We start from the raw sequence: 21,695 nt of genomic DNA, 5'->3' as shown, positions 1-21,695 counted from the left end.
AAAAGGAGGCAGGGGGAAGGGCAAAGACATCACTTTGTTAGTATATCTGTGCAAGTTTTGTCTTTAAAGAGAAAATATCATAACTGATGTAGAAATGTAGAACTGGGAAAATTCACTATTACTTCAATATTTCCAAAATTTCTTTGAACCTGTCAGAATAGTAGCTTTTAACAAACTAACAAAATTGGGGAATATTTTAAAATAGTTAACAATATTTTGGAATGTTCTTTCCTTTCAAAAAGAAACATCCCAGAAAACAAGCAAGAAAGACTCAAACTAAAAAATCAAACAACCCTTTGCAACTTCCCTAGCTCTATAAAAATTATTTACTAACTTATTTAACATAAAATTCAAAATGTTTAGTTTCTCAGCACACAATGACTATACATTACAAATTTGTTTGCTATTGCAATCTCAACTCATTTTGCTTCACAGGCTCATGTGTGTCCCAGATTAATTTGGGATTAGAATGCATTTTTTAAACTTCCAGAAGTGTTACAAATGCGGCAGTCTGTTCCCCTGCCCATGTCTCTTTTTTTTTCCTGCGCTCACTAATGCTTCCTTGTTTGGTCACGTGCTATAGGTACAGAGAAATTCCCCCTTTGATTCCTTATGTGACTCCCTCAAGACTGCAGCGTAGTGCTGTGAGAGGTTTCACAGTCAGCATTTGTCTGGGCTATGCATCCCACCTCCTCCAGCACAAAGTTTTTCCAAAGTGGTCTGCCCTTCCTCTTTTAACAGCCAAGTTAAGACTAAGCAGAGGAGTAAGAAAGAATTAGCAACTGAAAGATAAAAGAGCCCCTGTCCTCACCTGTTGAGCTCAGGTCACTTTGTTCTGCCTTAAGTGATATCATGGATCCCAGCTCACACACCTTGCTGTATGCTCCCGAACATACATGGCTCCCTGAGATGCCCATACAGATCAGCACGAACACACTGTGCCCGTTGTTGTGAGTAATGCAGGAACTGCTCCTAAAACTGCTGTCTGTTTAGTTTGATACGCTAAGAGAACCCAGTTAGGGGAAGACAGCCAGGATTTTGGAGCTTGTTTTGTGCTGGTCTTTAACACCATGGAATTTTGGCACCGGGTTTTGCTGGACTGCGTGCTGGCAAGAAGCACTCAGCGTGATGTTACCACTTGGCTGAGACGTCTGTAAATTGCTTAAAGCTGCTCCTGATCCATTGACTGTACTTCCCAGCCCCGCCTGTCTGCCTGTCATGGGTCCACATAAAGGGAGGCCCTCAGTCTTGCAGGGTATACCTGTTGTACCCAAAGCTACTAGCTATTGATGCGGGAGTTTACTGAGAAACTGATTGATTCAATATTTGGCATATCACATATCGATTTTCCTCTTTTCTCCTTCAACAGCTGCTATAAGAATATTCCCAATAAAATTATCGTTCTTCTTTTTCCAATACAATTATTGTTTTTAATTTTCTGTCTTTGCTTGTTAAATGGCTTCTTTGAGTATGTGATGTATTGACAATGCTGTTTCACCAGTCACTGAAGAGTGTTCATCTCAGATCAGGTCACCAATCCAGCACACAAATTTCCACATACATTACTGTGGATTTCGTAACTGTGACTCAGTTATCCTGTAGTCACAGGTGTTTACTGGACAAATTTACAGTCTTTGAGAATTTTTCACAAAATGACTTCAGTCTTCACCAATGCATTCTTTGACTGTAACCACTTGACTCTTTGAGACTGAAATAGAATGCTGTAAAGCTTTTGTGAATAAATTACAAGTATTTAAGCTGGCAGTACTTCAAGGCCTGGAGTCAAGAAATTCGGCACACACTGATTTACCTGCACAAATCCCAAGAACTTTAAATGAATATGGATAAATGGAGTAATGGGTTATTAACAGTTCTAAAAGTCTCTAAATTGACACTGAGGTATCTAAACATATATGCATATGTGCACAATGCTATTCCCATATAAAACTTGCAGCACAAAAGGGAGTCTCACAGGACAGAATTATGAGAGCAAGAGGGAGAGAATTAAGATGGGGAAGAAGATACGAGAACAGAGTAGCCAAAAAATATGCATAAAAAGGCAGCTGTCTATTTAAATTAGTTTCATTACCATCCCTATTAAATTGTTGTGAACAGACTTTTTTTGGATCAAAGAGTACTCAGGCAACTTCCCAAAGCTCCTCAACATGGGTCTTCCCAGAAAAGGGAAGATGGGGTTCTAACAACATACATAAGCCTGAAAGCATATATGCACTGAAAAAAATGGTTAATCAATTCTAACAAGCTCAGCTGAATCAATCAAACTTCCATTCAACAGAAACGATATATTTTACCATAGAAGGAAGAATGAGATGCCAAATAATGTAATGTAGTAAGCCACAACTTTCAAATTCCTTTTACCTTTCACAGAGTTCTAACAGATACAAATGAAATAACCCAGTTTAAATTAGCTAAGGAAACTATTTTTCAAAAATTTGTCAAAATTGACTGATGCTTCCATGAGCATCTCATGTTAGCATAACATATACAACCTGCAGTTGCTATAGGTAGTGGGAAAAGAGCTACTAGCTGTTTAAGATAGCTGGAAGAAAATTAGAAATACATGATGTATAAGAAAAAGAGACTGGAATGGGACAAGGAGAGGAGTCAGGAGATCAGCATGTTCTCAACATTGTGTCTAATTCTGGATTGGAATTTGTTATCCACAAATACTATAAAAAGACATATAGATGATATATAGTGCATTTTACAAGTCAAATGTTTGATACCTCTGTTGAGTCAGCCATCCACCAGGACTTGATGTTAGAGATAAGTGCGATGACAGTAGAAAGCAGAGGCAGAAAACGTATACTGAGGTACCAGACAGAGCCTGCAATATCATTTCATTTCATATGGCCCCCAGACACTTTTCATTTTATTATTTATAGCAATGTGTATGTTTAATTTGTGACCCTGAAAAGTGCTGAAAGCCTATTTAGCCATTAAGAAGAAGAATGTGCTGCCCTATAAGGATTTTTGTCCTGGATTACACTTAATATAATGTACTTTAAAGATTGCTTAGTAGATATTTAACACTACTTGAATATTAAAGATAAGAAAGCTGAGAGCTATGTCTCTGTCTTAGTTACCTGCAGATGAAGGTGAACATTTAGCAAGGTATTTAAGCATACCTAACATTAAGCATACAAATACCTCATGACTAACATCGGTCAATTTGAAGTCTTAACATTTAGTTTGGATTGTAAATATTTTATTGAAACAGATACTGAGTTGATGTCAGAGCCAACACATAACTCACTATGCCCAAATGATGCCTATCTGAGCAATCCATCTCAGTAGAGAATAGAAATAGTTAAAGTCTATGGATGTTTTAATTCCTATATATTTTGGGAATGTGATGATAATTAAAATCATAGGCTTTTGAATCAGCCTCATGGTTATATGAAATGAGCTGCTTGAAAATCATAAAATAACTTGCCCATCAATTAATTATAGGATGCAAATGAGATACAGAAAGATTACTTCTATGGCATTATTCTAAAACGTACTGAAAAAATGAAAGGTTCTTTGCAGAATCCTCCAAGGCTATTACATGGAGTTTATTAGATCTGAGGAAATATTCTTTAGAGTATCTTTGTGGCATGCCACAGCAACTATGAAGAAAGAGGCTACAGAACTGCCAGGATGGGAGAATATGCTCAAATCTGTTGAATATTGAGACAGCTGCACAGACATTATCTAAAATTAACTGTTCTGCAACAATGAATGGTCCAGTTAAGATTTAGAAGTGTGCGGTGAATTCATTCTTTGAAAATTCCTCTGTGAATATCTCACAGGCAAAAGCGTGACATTCCAGAATCAGAAAGGGTATATGTGTGTGTGCACTTCCAGCTTTTGTTGAAAAACACACCGCACTAAGTAGTAATGCACAAGGGTGGGCTATCTGCACTGAAAACATAGCCCGTTGATCTTGAAACACTTTGCAACATTGAGAAAAATACTGAGTTGTCTACAATGAAAAATGAAATGAAGACACAATTTGCAAGAAAACAGTAGATTGACAGGTTCTCCTTACAATTTTACAGAGTAAGTATCTCTTGATAGTAGCCTCATGGTAGTAATCACTATATTTGATGTTAATTCCATCTTTTCAGAGCCTTTGTTAAATTCTACAGCAGAAATCAGAGACAAGGCAAGTCTCCAATAGCTATGGTGTCTGACCTGCTCAATAATGTAAATTAGGGGGCCTCATATGTAAGGAATGAATTATTTTATCATTATATGCAGTAAATGTAAATGGCTCCTTTTTACCTTAATAGTGACTTCATAAAAAGTCTTTGATATTAATCCATCTTCTTGAAACAATGAAGCAAATTCTAACTATGTAATCTTACAAATGCTCTCTAAATATGGTATATTAGAGAAGTACAACCATAAAGCAGTTCATTTATATTCTATTTGTCATCTAAAGGTCTCTATCATTGATAAAGACATCTTCTCTAATATTACCTGGCAGCAGTGTTAAAAAAAGCAGAAGTGTGAATTCTTTCAAGGTTGTAAGAGCAATCACACTATATGAAGGAATCGGAGATGAAACTATTGTTTTTTCCAGTATCTAACTTTTTATAATCTAGTTCCCTAGTTCTACATGGCACTCAGACAGCTAGAGCAGGAGAGTTAATATTAGCAAAACCCCGTCCTTCCAACTCATATTTTAGACACCCAAATCTCTTATGTGCTTATAATGATAATTTGCTTTCAGATCTGACTACCTAAATGGTGATAAGAGCATAACAAAACCAGTGCCAGGCACTATATGAACTCATGAGAACGACATCAGGAACTTCCATTTTCATATGATGGCTAAAACCTAAGGATTCCAGGATGGAATCTTCAGTAAACCAACGGAAACCCTAAACTGTGTCTATGTGCCAACTTTCTCTAATTAGTTATGTGACAGTAAAACTATAGACTCCAAAGAACAGAAGTCTAGACAGCCTGGATATTATTACTATAGAATTTAGAAAAACCTGCTGCAGAATTCATTTAATCTTCCTGCAAAGATTTGAGGGATGAAGAGTTCCAGAGGCCTTTAATATAATATTCCATAACCCAGGCCCATTGCATAATATAGCAAAAGAAAGACATTAAGAGCCTGCCAGACTGAAGCACTGTAAAAGCAATAAATTCTGAAAGCAGAATTCTGTACAGGTCAAAATTTCCATAGAAATCAATGTCTTCTTGATTCTTTGAAAACTAGTGGTTACACTACTATATACCCAACCTCATTAAGAAATAGGTTGGCATGTCCAGTCATAGTTTGTAACCTTCTAAACATGGCTGTTCTTAGGTCTGACAAAGACCAAAGTCTGCTGCAATTCCTGGTTGAGAGAGGTTACTACAATATCTGTGTTTACAGCATGTATACATAACAAACACAATACGTGAACACTGCTTAATGCTGTGCAGAAAGAGTTCCTTGACAGAAAATTGATAAAACTGTGTCTAAATTCCTGAGAAGGACATCCTATTTTCTTGATGCAACACATGCAAATGTTTTAAATTGCCATTTATCTTTGAATCTCCTCTATTTTTCTTTCTTCTTTAAAACTTAAATGCGTACTAAACAAAATATTAAATGAGAAGATGATAAATCTCATCTGTAAAACTTACTGGAGTTGATGTAACAGTCAGCACTACTTGAGCCTAGATTGTTAACTATAAATCTAATTGTAGTTTATTTGAGTGACCATTTCTTGGCTTCTTGAAAATATTCCTTGATAATGAACTGGAACTCCAAGTAATTACCAGAGCTTTGCTTTTTCTTCCTTTCCCCTCCCTTTTAAAAACAAGGAAGTGAAAAAAGGAAAATAGAATTGTTTACCTTTGTTCATTGCGCACAAGTTTGGAAATACTATATAAAAAAAAAAAGACCAAATGACCATCCTTTCAGATAAAAAACAAAGAAAGAAAAACAAAATAAGCCAAGTAGTAAGCTTTTGCAAAAAATGTGGCTTTTTGTTACCTGCCTCTGAAATGGAAAACTGGTTTGCTTTGTTTTGGGTTCTCTTTTTTTCTCCCAAGCTAGAACTTGGTCACTTCTCTGGCAATTGATAGTTAAAAGGTTGCTAATTGATGTTTTTGCCCAGAACCTATTGCATTTTTTGGTTTATGTTCCATTTTTGTCTGACAGTAAACATTCAGTGGGTCACTAAAGGTGATGTGTAACAGGGAAACCACGTTGGCTATGGCTACATTAGCAAGTAGTGCAGTTCAATAGGATAGTGAGAAACAGAAAGTACTGATGACTCATCATTCATGCTGTATGTCCCTGGAAGTTTTACTTTGGGCTAGCTTCCCTATTCTACACTAGCTGTTCAGTAATTTTGGTCAGCCAGCAAAAGCTCTACCTGTTCTGCCACTGCCATCTTCTTCATGGGGTGTGCGCACAGATGAATGGCCTTTTGGCATTTAAGCACGTGGAATTGCCATGCTTACAAACATGTGAGGGATGGTTATTCATCTGAATGGGCTTATAGGTTAAATCATATTGCTATCAAGGTGTTCTCACTACATCTTCAAATGCTCACTCAGGTTTTTTGGAGGAACCTTAGGGGGTACATAAGTGTTCAAATGTTTTTTAATGAAACCAGGTTAATGCCTCGTAGCAAAATCTCCACCCTTTATTAACTAGAATTACTCCAAGGATTTAGTCTTGTAAACTCTGCGCAGTCAAAACTTTCATTGGCTTTAAATCAGAATTTTACATACATCAGGATCTGGATTGTTATACTCATTTACAGCACAGTACTTAAAAGAGTATTGTATCAATCTGAAACATGGACAGTTTTGAAGGAAAAAGTCTCTATAGGAAAATCTCTGCATAAAGACTGTGTTAGTTAATAACTTATTATAAAATACCTGTTTTATTGTTCACACTAACAGTACTAAATGAGGAATGACAAATCCTTAAAGCTGGCAAAGAATAAAAAGATCCCTGCTATTTATCAAAAATTTAAGCTACAGACGTATTTCAATGGACATATTTCAAAACTCTTGTACTAGGTGCCATGTACCAGCATCTGATTAATTTCTTCTTCTCTTTTTTTTTTTTTGAATATTTGTATACTATCAGTCACTTACAAACCAGCCCTTAGCGCACACTGTATTTGAAAGCATATGTGAGATTAATTTCAAATGAGCCATCTGAAAGTTTAAGTTACATTGTATCAGTCTTATAAAAACAAGCATTTACAAATGAGTCCTACTGATGCCAACAGCTCCACTTCAGTAAGCAAGTGCTTAGCAGTGTAAACGAGGACCCCAAAATTCGGTCAATAGCAGTTCCTTACGTTCTGTCTGAACATAAGGAAAAACTTCTTTACTGTGAGGGTGACAGAGCACTGGAGCAGGTTGCCCAGAGAGGTGGTGGAGTTTCCATCCTTGGAGATATTCAAAAGCCATCTGGACATGACCCTGGGCAACTTGCTCTAGGTGACCCTGCTTGAGCAAGGGGGTTGGACTAGATGATCTCCAGAGGTCCCTTCCAACCTCAACCATTCTGTGATTCTGTGCATATCATTTCTAGCCAACATAATTTTATTACTTTGAAAGACACATGCACAGTTAATTATCTGCTTCTCAGGCATTTGCCTGCACCTGATGGTTAACCCTTGCTTGAATTCAATATCCTGTTTGTGACATCACACCAATTTCCATATTAATTGATGATATCATAAAACATCAGCTTAGCACTTACATTGAGGAATGAGCAGCAGAACAACTCCTAATAATAAGTTCCTCATACAAAACAAACACAAAACCTCAACAAAATTTGGGCAAATGCTTAAGATAAATTTGCTCTTGCTTTTAAAGCTAAAACAGGGACATGTCTTAAATCACTCTTAAGAAACGCCTCTTAACTTAAGCACCAGTAGGTTAAGCTACCAAAGAATGTTTGCTGAATAGTCCAAGTTCGCAGTTTGGGTAAACATTTATCACTCTCTTTTATTGGGACAATATTCAGCCCTTTTCCTCCTTTCCCTGAGGTGAGCTACCTGACTTCTGGACACCCCACATGTTTGCAGTCTTGAGCAAATGGCACCATGAATGAAGCATAATTTTACATTGAACATACAGAGAGACCATTGTAACCTGACATCAGATACGTGACTTAGTTTTCAATGCAGTTTTGATACACAGTTGCTTAATAAATCTAATGTGGGCTTTATTTTTGGATCTGTCAATGTTAGTTTGGTTTTGAAGGTCAGATCTTCAGTCTGACCTCTTGTATAACAAAGAAAATGTGACTACTAAAAGCAGTGCTGGGCAAGACTACAATCAGATACAAAGAAGATACAAAGTCCTGCAAATATTTTGCTCACAGTAGTCCTAATTTTGAGGTAACAAAAATGACAGAGAATAAAATAGTAATTTTTTTCATCCAAAAGGCTGTTCATACAAATAAATGTTTCAGGATTGATTCCAGATTCTGTAAATATATATTTTTGGGTATTTGATTCTGTTAAAATAGACTAAAAGAATATTGATCATCAGCATAGGAAAGTTACATCAAGCTAGTCATGTCAAACTGATTAAAATTTATACATTTAAAATTTCCTAGTGTACTGTAACGGTGTACATTGACTATTACTAACACAATGATGTTAGTCAGACTGCCATAATCAGGGCAAAGGTGGAAGAACTGCTGAAAAAGCAGAACTGAATCTTAGGAACAGAAAAAAGAAAAAGATAGCCAAGAATTCAATTTTATTACATTTTTTTGTGTGAAGAAAAACATTTAATCCAATGTGATGTAACAGTATTTTAAAATGTCTAAAACATCCCTCATAAGAGCTACATTTGTTCTGAGGATTCTATATTAATGGCCCACGTAAATATGTTAGAGCAATATGACTGAAGAAGTAATGACTTCTTTTTCCAGAGATACAATTAAATTATCTGGAGTTCAGGGTAATGTCATATAACAATATTTATTCTGACTTGTGTATGCATAAAAGATAAATTCATAGAGGTTTAGATATGCTTTTTAAGGAATGTATCTAACTGGATACAGTACTGTTTCTGACAGTGCTGAACTCAGCTTTCAAAGGGAGTGAATTACCTTAACGATGCAACTTTTTTTTTTGTGGAGCTATGCAATGCTTTTTGAGTGGGTTCAGGAACAGAAGAAACCCTTCTTGACATCTTCAACAATTAGGTCATTGAACACTAAGATTCTATTACTTTTATCTAAGGGTTCATTACTTCAACACTTTGAATTTCCTTTGGGTTTGAGGAGATTGAAGAGTGCTCAACAGTTCCTACAAGCAAATCTTCGGCTTGCTACAACTAAAAAGTATCATTATTATCCAAGATAAAACAGCCTTACAATATTTACTTTTCTGATATTCTGTGCTAGTGAATTCTAACAAGTGACTACACACAAGTACATCTTTTTGTATGCTTCCTGCATATAAGTTAATAAAGGCATCAAAAATCAAATGTCATACAGAAAAGTTTGTCCTACACAGTTTTAAGTCTTACACACTTAAATGTAATTTCATGAATAAATAAGCCCATTTCTGGTATTTCCTGCACATAGAATAAGACACATCATTGTGTTATTATGTGGTTGTTCAGGGCCAGTTGTGGTCTCAAGATACAGCACAGTCCACAATATGTAAATACAACCAAGCAGGGCTATGGAACCATCAGATATCCATCTGTGCTACCACGAATGAGCCAAACAGGATGTTTAAGAAAAAACTAGGAGACTTTCAAGCAGGGGACAGATTCCAGAGGACAGCTCCAAACTTCAGAAACTTTAATAGCAGAAGCTAAAGATTGGTACAGCCTTGTGAATGAACCAAAAGGAATTCCACCTATTTTTTTAAAAAAATAGCAAAAATGAGAGGAACTCATAAAAAACCCCTACATTATAGTCTGCTTGGCCAGACTTTGGAGGACACATATCATTAAAAACATATATGATACAGCACTTTGTTTAAATTTTGAAGGACATTCTAATTGCCCATTTTCAACACATACATTTCTAGTTAAAGATTCAAATAATTGAGAACATATGAATAAACTTAACCATGGTGGCTCTACAATAAAAGAGAAAGTGGAAACCAACCCCAAAAGAAGGGGCTGCAAGCTTTTAATTTAAGTAAGAGACTTCAGACTAAATCTAATCCCTCAGCTATCACAAGAAAAGCCTTACAAGAATACAACTGATTCCCCTGAATGAAGCAAGAGAAAAGAGGCACAATCAGGCAGCTAAGGAAACCTAATCACTAAAGGAACGTGGAAATCTACAATGATGTTGCAAATGGCAGAAATGTTGCTGTTCTCAGTGCTGAATGTTTACATTCAGTCTGTAAAATGGCATTACAAATAGCTGCACTATTTCTTTTGCGAGTCCATAGCCACCTTTCTTCTTAGTGGGTTTGAGCTGGAATTGAAGCACCAGTTTGCCAAGTCAGTATAGGAGGCTTCAGTGAACTTTACTGAACCTTTAAAACACTTTAAAATATAGAGGACAGATATAATATCATAATCATCAACAGCTTCAGAGATGAGAAGTCCCTAGCATGTTTCTGTTCTGCTCAAGCACGGTAATAAATGCAGATGATCAAACCAGATATTTCCCTTTATGTATGTGGCATCAATGATTGTATTTATTTTCAAACAACTATGTGGACTGGATTGACTACCCTTGATTTATAATTGGTATAGTCTCATTGTGGGAAACTACACACAACAGTTCTCTCTATTTAGCAATTGTACAGAGTAAAAGAAAACCAAAGACCACAGTTTAGCTATTGTGTACTTCCCTTCTTGACAAGTTTTAGCATGGTTTCAAACCATGTAAGAACAAGTCAGAGCCTGTTGCCTTAGTTTCCATTAGAATCTAGTCCTGTAAAACACTAACAAAATATGAGTTTGTCTATGTTTATTGAATTTTTTGCTGAATTCTTTTTACTTATATATACTAATATTGTACATATTTCAGCAATTTATTACCATATATAAAAACTGTGGGACTTTGTTGCTGACCCAAAAAAGAAATACAAATGCAATTGGCAAGAAGTTTTCCCAAGTGTGGACCAAAACTGTTCACCCTCCCCTCCAGCTGAGGCATGTAGTGGTGGAATTCATCTTCAGATGGAAAATAATTTCTTTCTGATGTGCAAACTGTATGGGGGACTACAGACAAATTAGGCTGTGAATACCAAAAATGTGTGTCATATTGGTTGACTCACTAAACCATGACAGAAATTTCTCCATTTAGAAGGCTCAGGTTTTGTCAAATTCATGAAAATTCAAGGAACCAATGCCACAGTGCTACACTCAGAATTCATATTTCCTCTCATGATACCTATGCAACTTCTCAAGCATATGTGCTGCTTAAAGCTAGAATTACGTTTCTAGGCATTTATGGAACCCAGATGTTCTGCACGCGAAATAACTTAACTACTGATCTGTATTTTTATCCTTATTGTTCAATTTTAATTTAAAATTTTGACAGTTCTGACTGTTGTATAACAATATGATAAAAGAAACTTAAGAGCATAGATTTAGAGAAGCTTCATTATTAGCCTGTAAAAATAATTGTTGACATAAGGATTCTACCTAGAAAGGCCTCATGATTGGCAGTCACATGCTTCTTTAGAGGCAATTCACCCTTTCTATATTTACTTCTTGGCCAGTAAATGATGGAAACATATATATGTCCTTCTTGCCAAAGCATGCTTCAGTTACTGGAAAGATTAGGAAGTGGGATAAACAATATGAGATTCACATTACAAAAAAAAGCACCCTTTCCAGGTCCTTCTCCCCCTCTCCCAAATATTGTTACCATGCACAAATACCTATAACTGCTTAAGAGAGGCAGAACTAAAATGATTCAATGTCATACTATTCAATTTACCCCAGATTAATTCTCCTAAATATCTCAGGTATCTCAATATCAGGCAAAAAGATAATAAAAGCAAGCCCTTTCCAGATACAACATAATCTAAAAAACAGAAAAATACAGCACATTTTCCAACAATAAAGACAGTTCTCTGTTCTACTTCTCTTTCATTTCAGCCAATCCTAACAGGCTCTGTAAGTCAAAGTTTCTGCACTGCCCTAATATTTGCTTTAAAAAAATATTCTAATCTGCATTAAGCACTTCACTTAAATGTTGATTTTTACCTCAAAAACTTCTTCATCCAGAATCCTGGTTCCAAATACAGTGATGCCATTGGTGTCCACAATTGTTTTGTCACTTCTTTCAAGTGGTTTTGTGTTTTTTTTGTTACAGTCAACAATCATGGTAACGCTTTTCTTTTCCACACTAATAGCTACTCGATGCCACCTATCAAGAGAGACATATTTCTGCTGTAATCTCTATTTTAAAAACAGGTCAATATGCTTATAACAAGACAGTTTATTACAGACTGGGAGGCAGTCAAATGTCTCAGATATTGAAATTATAAAATTTTAAATGTCTACATTTTTTTCCTTCTTTCATACACACACAAATGTACAAATGATATTTTGGCTATTCACTATGTAAGTTCTGTTCCTTAGTACAAAGGAAGCTGATCCAAAGCTCATTGTAAGACTCAGATGAAGTTCAAGCTGGCCTTCTCTGAAGCTTTAAACAGATTTTATTTTTATGAATGTGTTTAGTTTTCCAAATTACTTAAGGAATTACTTGTGCAAAAATATTTCACCCAGAGTGGCTGGGTGGTGAATTCTTTGCTATTTACATTTTACTATTTGTGCTCTGTGGTTAATCACCAAAATTTTACCAAATTCTTTTGCTTACCTATTTCAATAACTCCCATGCTGTAGAGGTTTTTCAAAAATGGACAACAGTTCCAACATTGATGCTTTTGCAAATACACATACTTAGAAATGCTTGTCAGTATTCCTGCAACAACAGCTCTGTCTACATAATTCACCAAAAAACTGAATGAAGTTATTGGGAATACTGAAAAAGATTTTACTTTAAAGACATTTGAGAATAAAATCTTGTACAATTTGCCGAACTGTAATATGTGCTTTATGGCACTTTATTACATGACAGACCACATTAATTTAGTGAGGCCATCTGCAATGACAACTTAAATATCTCAGAGCAAGAAGCAGACACTTTACAATCTAACACAGAGTAAGCAAGTCATAACATCTTTGATAGACAAGGGCAAGAAGCATCAGAGAAAGTGTGTCACATTGGTAACAGGCAAGAGGAAGGCTGGAATCAAATGATTTTAGGTGGCATTTTTTGGCACTAACAGTGTCTAAATCAGAAAGACAGCTGGGATCATTGTTAAAAAGAGCTTCTGTATATCGAAAGGAACACCTCAAAGCTAATGCAATCTGACTGCTAAACAGTATCACTGAGCCAGAATGCTAATTCTGTGTTTTGTCTGGAATGTGTTAAACATTATCATTATAAAAGCAAACTGTCCATACATCCTCAGGCATATTACATGGTTTACACTTTTTTTAATGTATCTTATTTTGAGACGAAGATTGTTGCCCTATATCTGTCACAGAACGGCTGAGTCAGATGAAAATCATTGGTCAAACTTTGGCAAGTATGCAAAAGCCGAAAGCATGAAAACATAGCACACTCTGTGGACTGGATTGACTACCCATGATTTATAATTGGTATAGTCTCATTGTGGGAAACTACACACAACTAAATTCATTTGATTTCTTAATCTCTATCAGATTCTCAACATTTTGGGTGAAATTCTGAAGTCTGTGTCAAAGCTTTGTTATTTAGAGGAAGCCAATGAGAAAAAGTCTGCTGTTTTGTTCTATTATATCTTCTGCTGGGGAAATGCATCAGTTTATTGGGTTTCATGGTATAATTTAATTTTGTGGTAACACAAAGGCTAAAAGACAACTACATTTTTCTTTTTTATCCTTTATTGATTTATAAATGCAAGTCTTTACTTCATTATAATTGAATTTATTTGCCCTTTCCTACCAAGTTGCTTTCTTTTGCTTTAATAAAATTTCATTCTGTGTAGCTCTGAAGGCTGTGGCTGTTCTTCCAGGATTGCAGCACAGTAAATAAAAAGCCTTTAAAAGGATGAATATTCCTTTAAAAGCAACAATAATGGATGTGAAAAGCACTAGAATGGCATTCCCTGAGAATGAGTGTATGTCCACAAAGGGAAGTTAGTACATAAAAAAATTAGCATCTGTATTTAAATGCAGTATGTGTTTGGATCTATTCCCCTTTACTGAGGGCAGAGTATGAGGTCCTTGCAGCTCTTCAAAGTAATCTCCAGTTTATTCTGCCCTAACTTATATAGAGACATCTTGAACTGTCATGTTTATTCACTGGATAGGTTCACGATAAAAACAATTCTACGCTCTCCTATTAATTTGCCTTCACTCTGCCTATCACCTTCTAACGGAGAAGACAGAATCACAGAATGGTTGAGGTTGGAAGGGGCCTCTGGAGACAACCATTATAGTGAAACTATCCCTTGAGTCTTTTGAAAACAGAGTATCTTCCTATACCACCCAGGAAGAATCTTCGTATGTTTAGTTTTGATGTAGTTTTAACTTCTGTGAGTATTGCCTCTTTTCTGATTTATGGAAATGGCAAATAAGAAACGTTGGCTGGCTTTATTTGTAGCTATATATGCCAGTTGAAGCTGGAACTGCATTGTGCTGCAAAGAGCTCTTGATTTTGTAGCACTGCAGTCCTGGCTGGAAATTCTGTAACTGATTGATTTTAATATTTAAGATGTCTGTGTGTAATGACCATATAATCACAGATACAGTGGTTTGTGGTATTATTTTTTATGTTAAACTCTGTTTATTTTACACTTACTTGCCATCAGCAATGTTGACTGTTCTGAAAAGAGGATAGTCTTCTGGGGCAGGTTTTCCATTTTGGTCTTCAAACAGGAAGACAGGGGATCTACCAACTTCAACACCTACTTGCTGAATTCCTTGTTCATTGTAGACAGACAGAAGGAAGGACTGGATACCCTTTTTAGGTTTTACTGTCATTAATATTGAAAAATCTTCTGGAAAGTCTCCATCTATTAAAAAAAAAAAAAGGGAAATATACTGTCATAAATTTGGAAAAGATTAAAAAATTCTATGAACATTTACATTCTGCTAAAAGTATAGAGGATCTGCATCCAAACTGCTTGTTTTTTTCTTCTGCAGAATAAATACATAACAAATTACATTAGGGAATTTTTTCCTCTCCTTTTTTCTTTCTGATCTCACTTTACTTCCCAATAGATATACCTTAAGAGTTGTTAAAAACTGGATTTGTAAAACTATTGTGAATTTACGTGGAAATACAATATATGAAAGAAACATAAAAGTTTCAAATTCATTATTTTTTCTATTCTTCTTCTTTTTAGCAATTCAAATGTGCTCTACAATTTCAGTCAACAAAATAAGTATTGTTTTTATAGCAAATATGTTCTCAGTCAGTTATCTCCCTTGATGGCCACTTGTTTTAGTTTCTCTCTCCTACAATATATATACATACATATATGTATATATAAAATATTTCAATGTTTCCAGGATCATTTTGTGATTAACTTATTGAAAAAAAAAAAAGTGCATAGTCTTACTTAATGGGAGTTCCAGGCAAAAACAAAGAGCATTTTATTTTCACTTGTTCCCTGCTGCTTTCTCTTTGAGGGAGAGACTATATATCAATCATTGTTTCAACTTTTACAACTACAAATAAACAAAATTAAAAATGGATACTGCTTGTCTACAAAGAGGTTTGTACTCAGTACTGCTCCTGTTGAATCTAATTGTAAATCTGCATTTGACTTGAAGTGAAAGTTTATTAGGCTTAATAACAATGAGTGTAAGACTGAGATTCTAAAAGACAGAATATACACTGTATCAGCGTGGCCTCAGCAGGGCTTTGACATGCTAGCAATAGAGTGATTAGAATCTAACTGTAATGTTGGCATATACATGCTTTTAAAATGTGTATAGCTGCAACTCTGCATGCATGAGAGTGTGGGTAAAATGTTCTCAAATGTTTTAATAAAATAACAGAGTAAGTTTTAATAAAATATTATAAATTATATTTTATAATGAATAAAGTATGAAAGAATTCAAGATTTAAATCTGATTTAGGAAGTTTTTTTCCATTGGAGAAAATCTAGGAGTGTTTCTAAGACAGGTATTGTGGGAAAACTCTTCAAAGATTCTGTAAAGTTTCTCCTGAAGACCAGCTATTAATGGCATTAACTTGTTAATTACAATATGTAACCAAAATGCATTAAAATGTCATTTTTAAAAGGACTTACTACACTATTCTAAAATAGGAAATCCTTAGTCTTACATTTATTGTATTGTCTGCTACAACGCTGTTTTAAGTTCTTTCTACCATCTTCATAACTTTGTAGTTACACAAAGTTGAAACATTGTAGTAATGGAGACCAATTTAGGCCTTGTGAGATCTTATTTTGAAGGGATCAAAGGCCACTACAATAAATAGGAAACATTTAATCGACTCTGATGCTTTTTTGGTCAAGATTTTTAATGATAAAGCAAAGCTGTTGGTTTAATTTATTAAATTAAACTATGTTATAGGTTCTAATATCAGAGTAAATAGACAACAGCAGAAGTAGAAAAAGAAAGAAAGAGAAAAGATGACTGTGAAGAAGGAAGGCCAAATAGATGATTTGAAAAGCACTGAATGCTTGCCTTGTGTGAACTGTAAATCTGAAAGATATGTTGAAAATGCTTAAGGCAGGTGATACTAATTCATCTAGTCAGAGCATATGCTCTTCCATCATATAACATCCTATGGGGAAAAAAATAAAAAACAACTGAGGGAGCTTTCTAAGAAAGGTGACTGAATATGAGTAATGTGCCTCAGTTCAGTCATGTTGTGCTGTATCTGACATAATATTCCCAAATGCTTTACCTTGTACATACACTGTATGATTATAAGTATATTTCCTCCAAGCATAGTTTAATTTAAAAAGTCAGAAAACAAATAACATCCTAATAGAAAATGCATTAAAAAATTTTTATGTATGGCTATGTACAGTTCTTGGACACTTGTCTGTAATAGTTATCAAAGCCTTCTCAACTACTTTTAAATTTCTTGTCTGAAACAACTACATCTTAATGTAATAGAAATGGTATGGTTATATTTGAACAATACCAGAGGGAAAATCACTAGAAAAAAATCTTTCTATATGCATGAGTTGCCATTCCTGTCATTCTTTATGCTTTTGGAACAGAAAATTAAGAAAATATAAACAAACAGTGTAATAAAAATCTAAGCACTTATCTGAATGATTCTTTACAATTATACAACACCTTTCAGCCAGTGAAATCAAGGCTCATTATATTCTGGGAAGCTGGTAAATATTATTAGATCCATTTTTACAGACGGATATACTGAGGCTTCAAACTTTTGTTATTATTAGCTCCCTTTGAGCTACAGTAACTAAAAGATTACTTAGCTGTAATTACCAGATTAAGTAATTAAAAGATACTTCCTGATTAGTTGTGGGAGTTAGATTAAAGCAAGTATAGGATATATTACAACTTGTTGTTTTGTTTAGCTAAAATGATGATAACTAAAATGATAACTCAGTCTTGTCTTGGACAGCTTCTGCAGTCTTTCCTCTATTACAGAGCACTAAGTCAAAGCTACATAGTCACCCAAATATCTTTAAGAATATTCTCTGAAAAAGAAGGATTTTTTTTTCTTGTGGTGGGGAAAGGATTCCTCTTCCACAAAATTCAAAAAGAAGTAATTACCATAGTCACCTCCTAAAAAATGTTTCTAGGTTCTTTATTGAAGCAGACAGTAGAATGACATTTTCCTATATCAAGGTGTTGTGATGGTTTCTTTTTACACTGTGAGTAAGCAATGCTTTTTAGTTCCTCCCACACACAGAAGAGTTGCAATAGATGCGTGAAATCGAGCAAACTCATCCCAGTTGTAATGTAGAAACTGAAAGCATTAAAAAGAAGCGTGCCTAAATTAAGGTTGTCAAAGGCTATAGAAATTTAGACGTCAGCAAACAACATTAGGTACCTATTTGTTCTGGCATTCGAGAATCAAATGAGTGATTTTTGCTATAGCTGACAGGTCTCCTCTTGATGCTACGATTTCATTCAAGAATAAGTGCAAGTTAACCCAAGCTCCTCCCAGGGAATGTCTAGATTCTCAGGCTTTGGTTTAGCAGAAAGTACTTTTTCTATTCTAAACTTTTTAAAATGTCAGTGATTCAAAATCAGTTCAATCTTTGTCCAGTTGTATTTGAATGCTCATTAAAAGTTTTGCTATACCACTTGACTTCAATGAAACACATTGTAAAACTCTGAATGTAAAGGTGCCAATTTATTACACTGTGCAGTTTTTCAATATACTGGATCATTTTTGCATTTTTTAAGGAAAGACCAGTCCGTATCCTGCTAACCTTACTTAGGTGAAGTAGTAATTTATTACACATATAGTCACACTAATGACAATACAGACTGTAATATGCTACTCGGTGAACAATATTTTCAGCTGGACAACTCAACTTATATGCAGCTTGGTTGAGATGATATATTCAAAAGTGAAGAACTGTGAACAAAATTAATAGAAATAGATTTCTGTAGTGAATTTCTCTTCCATTTTCCACCACAAATAAAAAAGTGAACAGATGAGTTAAGTCAACATACAAAATATATATATACACACATACGTATATACATTCTGGGAATGATTTTGCAAACACCAGCTACAATTCATTCCTACCACTGCAGCATTGCTCCAAAAAGAACTGCTTTTAAGCGGACTGCTCCTGAAACTGGAGGAAGAAACTTACTAAAGTCACCAAACAAGCTTCCCTTCAGATAGAGTGATGAAAAAACAGGTAAAATGACTTACAGGCTAGTTCTGCCAGTGATACAGAATCTGGTGAAGAGCTTTATAAATGAAGGCACTAAAAATGGCTTCATTCAGTGGGTAAAGAGAATGTTCTTATGCAGACACAACTCTAACTGAGGGTAGCAGAAGTGCTTTGTGGTACTGATGATGGGCTATATGTTGTGCTTTAGATAGTGTGAAAACATAGGCAATAAGAAAATTTACCAGCGTAATAGCTTTCTGACAATCTCACCTGGGTACAGCTGCTTTGTTGGGGCACTGAGCTGTGCAGTTTTTGAAACTCTGTAGGCGACATCTGATCCTTTTGAATCCCTTCTATTTGTGCAAAATCCTGCTGTTCTTGATACCCCTTCTGGTGAATTGTGAAATTCTAACGCTTTTAGCACATCAACTGGTTCAGCTGAAAAAGCAACAAAAACAACAACAAAAAGAATTACTCATCTTGCATTTCTACAGTATGCAGCCTTTAAAAGGAAATGAATTTAATTGCAAAAGCATATGTGTAATCATAACAGTAGCTGCATCCTGTTTTGATTTATTGCAGATAACTCCTACACAAGAATATTCTTTTAACAGGATTATTCATTTTTCAAATATGTAAGATTTCATCCCATCCAGTGTGGTAGTTACGATCAAATTTTTGAACAGCTTGACCATAAATTGAAAATCACTGTTTCCCAAATGCAGGGAATCTTGGTTAGTGAAACTTGCAACACACATTCTTTTAACAAGTGATTTCTAAGGAGTGGAACTGATTTAAAAAGCTGGCACAAAAGTTTCAGAAGTATTCAGCTACCAATAATCTGCTGCCAGAGTCTCATCTGTCCACTAACATTGAAATATATTCTGATTATATATGACTGCCTTCTCAGTCACAAATTGATAAGGAAGAGGCTAATTTCTTCCCTCATCCTGTTAGAAGAAGAAAAATTTACCTGTTTTGCCTGCAAGGAGTGAAAGGACTGGTCCAGGTCTGGGGAATTACTTCCCTTCCACTTTTTCACTATCATCAAAAAAGGTATATATTTAGATGGACCAGGGTTAGTTTGACAAGGAGATTTGGGGGGGGGGGTGATCTTCAAACAGAAAACCAAAGAAAGTGAGTTAATGGGATGGCTATTTTCTTTTATTTGTATCCAGTATTTGTCTGGATCAAGCCTTTCTTCAGATCTTTACTTGGGACGGTCTAGTTGGTCCTTAAAGAGATGTGATATTCTTTGTTTATAGTATATAGTTTGTTTATAGGGCTTGGTCCAGTCTGGTCTTGAAAACCTCCAAGCATGGAGATTCCAGAGCCTCTCTGGCAACCTGTTCCAATGCTTGGGTGTCCTAAAAACATTTACTTGTATCCAGTTGAAACCTCCCATTTTAGTTGATGTTTGTCATCTTGCATCCTCCCACCGTGTAACTCTGAAGAGCATTGCTCTGTTTTCTTGATGATATCCTCTTAGGTATTGGAAAGCTGCCTTTAGGTGCCCCCTAAGCCTTCCCCTCTCCAGGCTATACAGGCCTATTTCCTGCCGTCTCTCCTCCCAGAGCACCCACTCCAGGCCCTGACCATCTTGGCAGCCATCTGCTTGACTTGCTCCAGTTTATCAATAACTTTCTTATATTGGGGATTTCAGAAGTGGTCTAATGACTGCTGAGTAAAGGAGATATGCTTCAGTCTGCTACCTACACTTCTTTTGATACAGCCCATTGTGGGCACACAACTGATTCACGTCTAGCTTGCTGTCCGCCGGAAGCCCTAGGTCCTTTTCAGAAGAGCTGCTACCCAACCAGTCAGTCTCTAGGCTGTACTATTGCAAGGGGCTATTGCATCTCAGGAGCAGAACTTTTTATTTGTTCTTGTTGAAGATGCAGAGCCTTATTTCCAAGTCAAAATTCAAATATGCTGTATCTTTAACTGTCTAACAATATACAGTTGTGGATCCAAAGAAATCCAGAGCTGCTACTGCTCTGAGACAGATATGCTATGATTTTAAAATGTAAAAATAAACTCTTAAAAGATAAATTATCACCATAGCAAAAGGGTGAAGTACAAATGGACAAATACTTCAACAGAGACAGTGACATTATGTAGCTTGCCTACTGCATATCTTTTTCCTGGGAAATATTAGGGTGTTCATTCTCATACTCCTTACAGACCTTGGCTTCACCAATTTATTTTTCTAAATGGAAACAGAATTTTAACTGACCATTTCCCCACTGGGACTACGCTGCAGTCTTTATGTTGGCAAACTTTATCTGGAAATACAAAGTTTTAGATGACTTTCACTGTTAAAGCTGAGAAATTTGTTTGATAGATGTGTCCCTTTTTCATGTTTTTGAACTGCACTGTGGCAATAACTATAGCTAATTTATTTTCTGTTATTATTCATTTCATGTGTCAACAAATGTAGACTTCAGGCTCAAAATCCATTGTTTATGAATATTCAACTATTTGAATATCTACCAACAACAAATAAAGAGTGTGAAAACATAAGCAAAGTGATAAGCTAATTCGAATCACCGACTGAAACATCCGTACTTACTTTTTCCTACTGTTTGTTTAGTTCTAACCAGTATTACTGTTTTTCTTGTACTGTAGCATCTTAAAAATCATTATGGTATATTCTCTATCAGTAGCACATGTGAACAAAATTAAGTTTAAATAGTTCATCCTATTCACATCCTGGCATTGCCAAATATTAAGCAGTCAACTTTGTGGTTAAACCTAACTTTGAATAACACCAGAAGTATACACTTAAAAAAAAATTCTGACGTTTTCTTAATCAGCCTAGAATACATATAACTTTTTCTGTCTTAAAAT

At 35.4% G+C, this 21,695-nt stretch overlaps 1 protein-coding gene across 1 annotated transcript in view; it reads right to left on the bottom strand.

Moving 5' to 3' along the window:
• The window catches only part of COL11A1 (collagen type XI alpha 1 chain), a 173,878-nt gene that overhangs the window by 136,490 nt on the left and 15,693 nt on the right, over positions 1–21,695 (bottom strand). Inside the window, exons 2-4 of the mRNA XM_067300830.1 lie at positions 19,116–19,283; positions 14,834–15,047; positions 12,184–12,346 (exon numbers count right to left, since the gene is read on the bottom strand). Coding sequence (XP_067156931.1) covers positions 12,184–12,346; positions 14,834–15,047; positions 19,116–19,283 — 545 coding nt within the window. The remainder of the gene's footprint in view (positions 1–12,183; positions 12,347–14,833; positions 15,048–19,115; positions 19,284–21,695) is intronic.

Source organism: Apteryx mantelli, chromosome 8 (genome assembly GCF_036417845.1).
Source record: "Apteryx mantelli isolate bAptMan1 chromosome 8, bAptMan1.hap1, whole genome shotgun sequence".
NCBI lineage: Eukaryota > Metazoa > Chordata > Aves > Apterygiformes > Apterygidae > Apteryx > Apteryx mantelli.
This window is presented reverse-complemented; position numbering and strand designations above follow the sequence as displayed.